This window comes from Dendropsophus ebraccatus, chromosome 4 (genome assembly GCF_027789765.1).
Source record: "Dendropsophus ebraccatus isolate aDenEbr1 chromosome 4, aDenEbr1.pat, whole genome shotgun sequence".
NCBI classification, from domain to species: Eukaryota; Metazoa; Chordata; class Amphibia; order Anura; family Hylidae; genus Dendropsophus; species Dendropsophus ebraccatus.
The window spans coordinates 37,056,051-37,066,059 of record NC_091457.1 but is presented as its reverse complement, the minus strand read 5'-3'; the positions used below and the strand labels follow the sequence as shown (position 1 = coordinate 37,066,059).

At 42.1% G+C, this 10,009-nt stretch overlaps 1 protein-coding gene across 4 annotated transcripts; it reads left to right on the top strand.

Annotated features, from left to right (window-relative positions):
- Positions 1-2,274: 2,274 nt before the first annotated feature.
- LOC138789594 (uncharacterized PE-PGRS family protein PE_PGRS10-like) lies at positions 2,275-9,666 on the top strand. 4 transcript variants are annotated; one of them, XM_069968319.1, is made up of 5 exons: positions 2,275-2,342; positions 3,579-3,708; positions 4,576-4,675; positions 4,942-5,192; positions 8,365-9,666. In XM_069968319.1, the coding sequence occupies exons 2-5, from the start codon at positions 3,706-3,708 to the stop codon at positions 8,950-8,952; spliced, it is 942 nt and encodes a 313-aa protein (XP_069824420.1). In that variant the 5' UTR covers positions 2,275-2,342; positions 3,579-3,705; the 3' UTR covers positions 8,953-9,666. The 4 variants fall into 4 exon arrangements, with proteins under 4 accessions (XP_069824420.1, XP_069824418.1, XP_069824417.1 ...); XM_069968317.1 differs by having other exon boundaries at positions 4,573-4,675; XM_069968316.1 differs by lacking the exon at positions 3,579-3,708.
- Positions 9,667-10,009: the final 343 nt, after the last annotated feature.

Genomic DNA, 10,009 nt, shown 5'->3' with positions numbered 1-10,009 from the left:
TTACAATCCTGTTAAGACTGCGGTTCTCCCGGTTGCTTGTGCACCTTTTTCTACCACACTTTTTTTCCTTCCACTCAACTTTCCATTAATATGCTTTGATACAGCACCCTGAGAACAGCAAGCTTCTTTAGCAATGAACTATTGTGGCTTACCCGCCTTGTGGAGTGTGTGAATGACTGCCTTCTGGACATCTGTCAAGTCAACAGTCTTCCCCATGATTGTGTTGCATACTGAACCAGACTAAGGGACCTTTTATAACAATTAGGAAGCCACTGCAGGTGTTTTGGGTGCATTATTCTAATTTTCTGAAATACTGACTTTTGGGTTTTTCTTGGCTGTAATCCATAATCATCAACTTGAACAGAAAGAAACGCTAGAAAAAGTTCACTCTGTATGTAATGACTCTATAAAATATATGAGGTCACTTTTTGAATTGAAATACTGAAAAAGAAATTTTTTTGTTGATATTCTAATTTATTGCAAACCACTGTATATTACACTTGATGTGATTTGACTGCCATATCTGTCACCTTATTAAAGGGGTTATCTAGGATAAGAAAATGTAAAGCTACTTTTTTTTCTTGTTGCGAAAACAGCACTACCCCTGTCCTAAGGATGTGTGTGGTATTACTTCAATGGAACTTCGTTGCAAAACCACACCCAAACTGAGGACAGGAGAGGCTCTGTTTCTGGAAGAAATAATAACTAGGCAGAAGAACCTTTTCTCCCTTACAGATCCAGGTTCACCACATAAGAAGGTGGAGACTTGGTTAAAGGGGGTTGTCTAAAGTAGACATCCCCCTTTCCCCTGCTACATCTTCAGTGATCACAGTCGTTTACTTTTCTTTTCCACCTGGTCCAGGTCACAACTCTTCAGAATCTGCCAGAAAAACTATTTAGACTCCTTGATACAGCACATACAGTATAAGGCCTCCCCTGTGCCCCCATATAGTAATTCTGTGCCTTGTATAGTAGTTAAGCCCCCTCTGTGCCCCCATATGGTAGTAAGGTCTCCTTTCTGCCCCACAGAATAGTTAAGTTACGTTTGTGCCCCAATAGAGTAGTAAGGACCTCTATGTGCACCCATATAGTAGTTATGTCCCCACATACTAATTACATTTAAGTGACATCACTCAAGCTTCTTAGTGCAGGGGGATGTCACTGACCACAGCCCATCCACTGACAGCATGGGTGGGAGTATCACCAATCCATCTCATTGTAAACCCTCCCCCCCAGTTCAGCTTAGTGCTTCCTAGGGCAGGGGGACATAACTGATGTCAGCCCTGCCACTGGCAGCATGGGGGGGGTATCACCAATCAATGTCATTGTAACCCCCCCCCCCCCCCCAACAGCTCAGCTTAGTGCTTCCTAGGGCAGGGGGACGTCACTGATGTCAGCCCTGCCACTGGCAGCATGGGGGGGGGTATCACCAATCAATGTCATTGTAACCCCCCCCCCCCCCCCCCCCCAACAGCTCAGCTTAGTGCTTCCTAGGGCAGGGGGACGTCAGATCAGATTTTTAATTGCAATTATTGAATACATAGCCAGGAGTGGAACATAACAAGAGGAAACTAAGGAGGCATTCACACATTGTCTCAGTACAACAGTGAGAAGATTAAAACAGCTTCGGAGCTCCCGGCATTATAATAAATAATGATGCTGTAAACTCCGAAGTCCGTTCCATAGCACATTATTCCTTTTTATTTGAAATTTATTCCTGGCACAGTGCCTTTGTATGTACCATAAAATTGTATTAAAGGGGTTATCCAGCAATAAAAAAATGGCCCCTTTCTTCCAGAGACAGCACCTTTCTTGTCTCCAGTTTGGGTAGAGTTTTGTAACTCAGTTCCATTGAAGTGAATGGCGCTTAATTGCAAACCACAGCTGAACTGAACCGGTATTTGATTACTGGTGGCGGAAGAAGTTGGATGCAGCCCTAGGCAGTCCAAGAAAGCCTGGATAGAGCCAATGGCCAAACCCAAGAGTACTTGAGGTTCGCTCATCTCTAGTAAGCATTCATTGTGTTGGCAAACATGGTATCTCATTAGGGTCTACACTATACTCAACTGTACATTCAGAGCCCTGTATACAATGGATGCTATTTCTTTCCTAGTAAAGTAGACGTGACTCTACCCACCTGTTATCTACATTGGTTTTTGCCCCATTACCTAACACTATGAAATACTCCAGGTTACACATTGATATGTTTATGATGTAATCATGCATGGAATTTGACCATTGATAAAGTGACAAATAGGAGCAATATTTTCATAGGAATTTCATAGTTCTCGAACCCCAAACCTGGTTGTCTACAAAAAGTTGACAAGATGTCCCAGGAAATGGTGAGTTAGCATTGTTTCCCTCAATTAACTTTTTTGGATCTAAAATATAATTGCTCATGTGTTTTTAACCCGCAGTACTAACATGTATTTTAATGTTTGAAAACATTGTCATAGAACTGTTATAGTGTGTATGTCTTTATTTTACAGCAGTGTGATGCTTTCAATCCCACCTGTAGAGATGTAGCTATAGAGAATACAGGGGCCTGTATACAGTGGGTTATAGAAAACAGCTGACTTATAGCCATGTGCTGGTACTCTTACAAAACTGCTGATCTGCATGTCCGTCAGGCAGGTAGCACACCTACGAATTATCGATCTGCATGAGTGTCATCTGTTTGGTGGTGCTCTGGTTGACAGATACAGGTGAAGGCTACAGCAGCACACATAGCACAGCACCACAGTAAGGTGAAGCCAGAACTGTACATTAGCCCAGTCTACACATATATAAGTCAGCGGGTTGGTGCTGGGTCCTCAGCAGCTGCTGCTTAAAGGGGTTATCCAGCACTACAAAAACATGGACACTTTTCCCCTACTGTTGTCTCCAGTTCAGGTGTGGTTGGCAATTAAGCTCCATTTACTTCAATGGAACTGAGTTTTAAAAGCCCACCCAAACTGGAGACAACAGTAGGGGGAAAGTGGCCATGTTTTTGTAGCGCTGGATAACCCCTTTAAGCTGGGATCTGAAGGCTCGAGCACTTATAAGAAAGTGTACACTATATTTTGCATTGTTGTATGAGTTAAATAATGGGAAAAAAAAACTAACTATGTTAATTAGTGGGAATACAGGACAGTAGCGGTGTAGGTAATCTGAAGAGGAAGCAAACAAGGTTAAAGGGATTCTTCAGAAAAAAACTATCTTTAAAATAAACTGGTGCAGGAAAGTTCTAGAGATTTGTCATTTACTTCTATTTAAAAAAATCCCAAGTCTTACAATACTTATCAGCTGCTGTATGTCCTGCAGAAACAGGTGTATTTTTTCCAGTCTGGAGCAGAAGTTGTTATATATGGGGATTTGCTACTGCTCTGGACAGTTCCTGTCACGGACAGAGGTGGCAGCAGAGAGGAATGTGTCAGACTGGAAAAAATACACCACTTCCTGCAGGACAGACAGCAACTAATAAGCACTGGAAGACTGGTATTTTTTTTTTTATAGAAGTAAATTACAAATCTTGGGTACTTTCTGATGCCAGTTGGTTTGAGATTTTCTTTCTGCTGGAGTACCCCTTTAAATTTCAGACTTCAAAGTGAGTCTGAATAGCGAAACTGAATCTAAACTTCTGGATGAAGGAAAACCTATCTACACCTCTGGGGGAAGCAGCTACAACCAAGTCTGAAGAGAAGACTCCAATATATTGAATGGTCCATGGTAGGTGGGCAGCCCTGAATCAGGCTGTATAATGGAATCAAGGAAAAAGACTTAGGACTTTTAGTTTACCTCAGATTTAACAATGTCAACCAGTGCCAGAGAGCTGCTGCCAAGGCAAACCCATCAAATGGGGCAAATGGGGACATGACACAAAAAATGGTTCTACCTCTGTACAAATCTGGACCAGATTTACTATTGTAAATGTAGCATTATTCGACCACTCATTAGCGATATGCTCCCACAGAGTCTTTTTTTAGGCAAAAAAACAACCGTTTGATAATGACAACCGTTATTTATTATCGTGATCATTATTGATCATTATTCATTTCAAACCAATGGCGGTTATTTTACCTCAAAATACGTTGTGAGAACATAGTCTAAGGCAATGTTGCTAAACTGTCTTGTCTTGGCTTTGCAGTGTGATGTGTATTATTAGGCGCATCAGATTGTTACTAAATCATGTTTTGCAGCTGCTGTTTATCAAGATCAATATAAGGGTGGGTTCACACTACAGAATTCTCGCGGATAAATTCAGCGGAATTCCGCCGGCTGTACACGCTCACGAACGCACGCCTTTCCGATGGCTCTGTAGACACCATTCTGATTCCGCATTCCGCTGAAAAAAGTGACATGTCACCCTAAAAATGCATGCTTTTTTCGTTCAGTTCTTTGCTGATTTAGATTAAAGGTGGGCAACCAAAGTTATAATAGGAATGGGTAGACTACAGTACTCAGAGATTTTTCAAAATAGTTACAAATAATGACTTTCTAAGTCTATTATATTGTATATTGTATACATGTTATATTGTAATTTTTAACATGAGAGAGACAAAATATAGACTCAATATTATTCTTTCCTTCTAGCAGGACTTTTCTCTTAATGACGGAGACATTATTGAGATTCTACAACCTGGTCATCGACATTTTGCAATATATGTAGGAAATGGAAATGTTGTGCATATAACAGGTATAATCTGCATCATCTGAACAGTTATTGTGGACTGTGTCAAGTATAAGGCTGTGTTCACACACTGGAACCCCCTGCAATATACACTTAATACCTATGCTGGGAAATACCCCTTTAATGGGGCTGTGACATTGCTGTAGTTGATATCATATCTGGTATGGGTTATCTCTGACTTTTCGGTTGCTATGGATTATTTCTGCTGAATATTCTGCTATATCAATAAATGATAATGATGCTTATTAACAAAACATGCACTCAACCCTCAGGTGGGATTGTGGGAAGTGGTGATGACTCTGTCCATGGTAACTCTGTTATGGTTGAGAAAAGTACACTGGAAGCTGCAGCAAAAGGTGGTGGATTTAAAGTGAACAATATATATCATGGAGATCTGATCCCCATCCCTAGCGAAGAAGTGGTCAGTTCAGCGCTGCAAATTGTTGGGGAAAGTAAACCATATGGCTCCTGCTGCAAAAACTTTGTCTTAGAACTGAAATATGGACGTGCAAACCTAGATATTGTAAGTATATGAAGAATATGAGCCAATTTATTGCTGTAAATTGCTTAAAAGGGGTTATCCAGCAAAAAAACAAATTCTTTAAAGTCAACTGGTTTCAGAAAATTATATAGATTTGTAATTTACTTCAATTTAAAAATCTTAAAGCGACTCTGTACCCACAATCTGACCCTCCCAAACCGCTTGTACCTTCGGATAGCTGCTTTTAGTCCAAGATTTGTCCTGGGGTCCGTTCGGCAGTTATTGTCTTAAAAAAAAACAACTTTTAAACTTGCAGCCCTGTGTCAAACTGGCGTGGCCTAGATTGTGTATGCATTAGGCTGGCATCGCCTCTCCGTCCCTCCTCCCCATCCTCTTAATCATTAGGAATGCCCCAGGCAGGTATTCTCCTATTCCTCACCTGTGTGAACACGGCACATGGACTGGATCGTTAAGGCACCTGTGCAGTGTTCAGACAATTGAGGAATAGGACACAATCTGCCTGGAGCATTCCTAATAATGAAGAGGGTGGGGAGGAGGGATAAAGAGGTTGTGCCAGCCTAATGCACACACACTCTAGGCCCGGCTGTTGGGCACAGGGCTGCAAGTTTAAAAGTAGTTTTTTAGGACAATAACTGCATCACCTGCCGAACGGACCCCAGGACAGATCTTGGATTAAAAGCAGCTATCCGAAGGTACAAATGGTTTAGATGGGGCAGATTGTGGGTACAGAGTCACTTTAAGTCTTCCCATACTTATTAGCTGCTGTATGTCATGCAGGAAATGGTGTTTGAGATAGTTCCCTACTTCTTTCCAGGTGACGGCCTCTATGTTCCAGAGTTGTCCGCAACCTTATGAAATGATTAAGGGCAAGCAAGCCGAAACGGTCGGCCTTTTAATGTCATGAAATAAAGGATTGAATTTTAAGTGAGCTGGAGAGAATCTTTTTGTGCTTACCCCTTATTTGGATGCCCTTGGGTCCAGGGACCATTCTCACGTGCTCCTAGAGTGGCATACAGCCAAACGAGGACACCGTATCCTATTCTTAGGGATCCCTGTTAAGTGACGACCACCTTTTCTGTTTCTTCGTGTTTTCTTTTCAGTCTGACATAGTGCTTTCTGCTGACATCTCAGTCCCAGCCAGGAACTGTCCCGATCAGTAGCAAATCCCCATAGAAAACCTCTCCTGCTCTGGACAGTTCCTGTCTTAGCCAAAGATTTGAGCAGAGACCACTGTGTCTGGCTGGAAAGAAAACAACATATCCTGTAGGACATACAGCAGCTGATGAATATGGAAAGACTCGAGATTTTTGAATAGAAGTAAATTACAAATCCGTATAACTTTCTGAAACCAATTTTTTTTAAAAGAAAATGTTTTTTTTTTTTTTGCTGGGTAACCCCTTTAAACAACCATCCCAAAAATAATGAGTCCACAAAGAAAATAGACACGAGTTTAAAATGTTGAATATAATAATAACCATTCTATTTGAATGCAAAAAGACACTAGAATAAACATATCAGACAAGAAAAAATTACTTTTAAAGTAAACCTAAAGGGGGAGATTTATCAAACGGTGTAAAGTACAATGCTCAAAAATTAATGTTCCCTGAGACAAATAGAGATAAAAATCCTGGAAATAGCCAGAATTAGCTTAAAATGGTATTCCCATCTGGATATGCCATAAATGTACCCTGAATGTGGGCCCCACCTCTAGGACCCTCACTTATGTTTAGAGAGCCCTCCTACCCTCTCTGGCCTGTTTACAGCCGTCTGAGGTGGTCAAGAAGCTGAAAACAGCTGAATCTGAAAAGTTATGCAAATTGTTTAAAAATTCCTAATGACTTTAATGGAAGTTGCACAAATAGCATATCCCAGTGGATCCCATGATGTTTGCACAACTCCCATTAAAATCCATGGGAATTTTTCAAATTGTATAACTAGCTGGATTTAGCTGTTGTTGGCTTCCTGACCACCTCCTTTGGCTGTGAACAGGCTGGAGGGGGCTAGCAAGCCTTCAATCTGAAGATAAGTGGGGTCTCAGAGGTGGGACCTACATTTTGGGGACACCTATGGCATATCCAGTAAATGTTTTTTAAGGGTATAAACCCACACACCGTATACGCAGCAGATATGCAACAAATACGCAGCAGATTTGTTGGTACAGATTTGATGCTGTGTTCAGTTATTTAGATCTAATCTGCTGCGAGTTTGCTGCGTATCGCAGCAGTAAATACGCTGCATATACGGTGTGTGTGGGTTTATACCCTAAGGGTATTTTCACACGCACTAGAAATAGGAGAAAGTCTGCAGCATTTCCACAAGTGAATCCACACTAAATCATGAGTATTTTGGTGCAGATTTGTTGTGGAAGCTGTGGATTTGGGAGTGGAATATATTAATGTTCTACTAATGTGCTACTAATATCATCCAACTGTACCATCCGGCCAGGGGACGGTGAGGCCCCGGCCGTGACAAGAGAAAGCTATGGATGTCACTGGCGCTCCCCTAACAATCAGCCGGGCCGGTAGCCAGGGGCGTTGTCGGCGCATGCTGGAGGCCAGCCACGTGCTCTTGCATTGCGGGGAGCAGAGCATGCCTGACATCTTTCTACTGCCACTGGAAAGATGTCATAACCTAGTCATAACCTCACTGCAAGAACACGCTGTTTTATGCCTAACAGCAGTGTGTACAAACATGTTCTCTAATGCATGGTTGACTAAACCAACATGATCAGTATTTTATGACATAGTCTATTTTCCTTTGTAATGTATGTTATGTCTGTGAATCACCCCCTTCCCGTGTCCCACCACCCCCGCACGTGTACCCGGAAGTGTTGGTGCATTATACATTACCTGATCCGTGTCGCGCATGTCCGCCATCTTGTGCCAAACGTCATCTTCGGACGGACAGCCGAAGCGCTCCGACCGTCCCTAGTGCCGGCCGCCTTCTGCAGCATCAGGGACGGCGGCAGCGATTCGGCCGTCCGTCAGAAGACTTCCGGGTACACGTGCGGGGGTGGTGGGACACGGGAAGGGGGAAATTCACAGACATAACATAACATACATTACAAAATTGTATAACTTTGTAACGTGTGTTATTCTGTGAATAATTTCTTAGCGCCGCACTACCCCTTTAAGTGTTGGCTAATTTTCACCTTACTTGATATTTTACTAAACCATTATAATCTCATTTACAGATAATTAGGAACTTGATGCCAATTCCAGGAGAAATCACAGTTGTTGCAGCTAAAGGAGTCAAAGCGATGGGTTCCGCTGTAAGCTCAAGTTCGGAAATTGTGGGGTCAATAGCTGCCAAAGGAGTTGATCTTGCCGGACAGGGGCTGACGGCAATGTCAGAGACAGTAGGCACATTTGCTGGAAAGGGTGTAGCAGCTTTTGGGAACATGCTCTCAGTTGGTGCACAAACACTGGCTCCAGCAATTGCGGCGAGAGCAGATGCATTATCTGCTGGGTCGGGCGCTATGGTGTTGACTGCAGCTGATTGTATAGCGCCATTAGCAGAGACTTTAACTGCTCAATCTGGAGAAGCAGAAGAAGCCACGGCCCGGAGTGTAATGCAGCTGGGATCTTCTGTGTCATCCAGTTCAACAGCTGTAGGGTCAGCAGTGGCCACTGGATTGTCATGGCTAGGGTCGGCATCAGTTGCAGGAGCTTCCAGTCTTATGGGATATTTCCGGTCAGGTGCTGATTCCACAAATGAAACTGATGGGAAAATAAATGTAGTTGAAGTTAGTGAAAAAGATAAATGTAATGAACAGAAATAATGCGATGGGTCACCAGAGGTGGACTTGTACTAACAGAGAATAAAACATTACATTAAAGCGTACCTATCACTACAAATTACTTTTGACATGTCATCAGGCATATCAAAACTTATTGATTGCAGTGGGTCTTACTGCTGAGACCCACTCTGATCTGAAGATATAGCCATGGGGAAATTGTAACAGCACAATTCACTCCCTGGAGGGACACTCACTCCGTCAATAATTTTTTTCATAAAATTCTATGAGCGGCCAGCGGGGAGTGGATTACAATGCTACTATCTCTGGGGGAGTGGATTACAATGCTACTATCTCTGGGGGAGTGGATTACTGCTACTATCAGATTGGGTCTCAGCAATGAGCCCCCCTGTGATCAATATCTTTTGACCTGTGTGATGACATGTCAGAAGTTACATTTAATCTTATATAGATAGCGCCTCTTATCAGAATTCACTGCATTTTATGGGGAAACAACAGGTAATAAAAATTCCATGTGGCCCATACTCCCTCAACCTGTACTGAAAGATACTTGACCTTATCTCTTAAGATTATCAATGTACTCTGTAATGAAAAAAGTTGTGCAAAAAACTGCACCAAAAAAATCCTGCTGTAGGCTGAACATGTTATTAATCTTTGATTTATACCTCATAGTAAAGTATAAGCTTTTTGTTTATGGGATGTATTCAATCTATCAATAAAGTATAGCAATGAAAAGTTTGTCCAATTTGTTTTGTGTATGATGTATGCCCGCAGCTCCCTACATTTCCAGTGGGCCCCAGAGCACTCAGGATACATTTTTTTCAGTCTTGCCAAAGGCATATAACACCTGGAAAACAGTATTCCCCTGTACCCTGCAGAAAGACGTAGAACTATCCTGGCGAACTAAAACGTTTTCCAAGGACCAAGGATGTGGTATTTGCTCTGTAGGTGCTTGAACAATAATCAAAGAGTGCCGTTAGCATAAATAAATCTTCTTTACTGAGAGAATACTTTATACAATAGCTAATAGCAAACTGTAGACTTGACAAGACAGGAGCTTTACTGAGGACCTTTAGAGTAG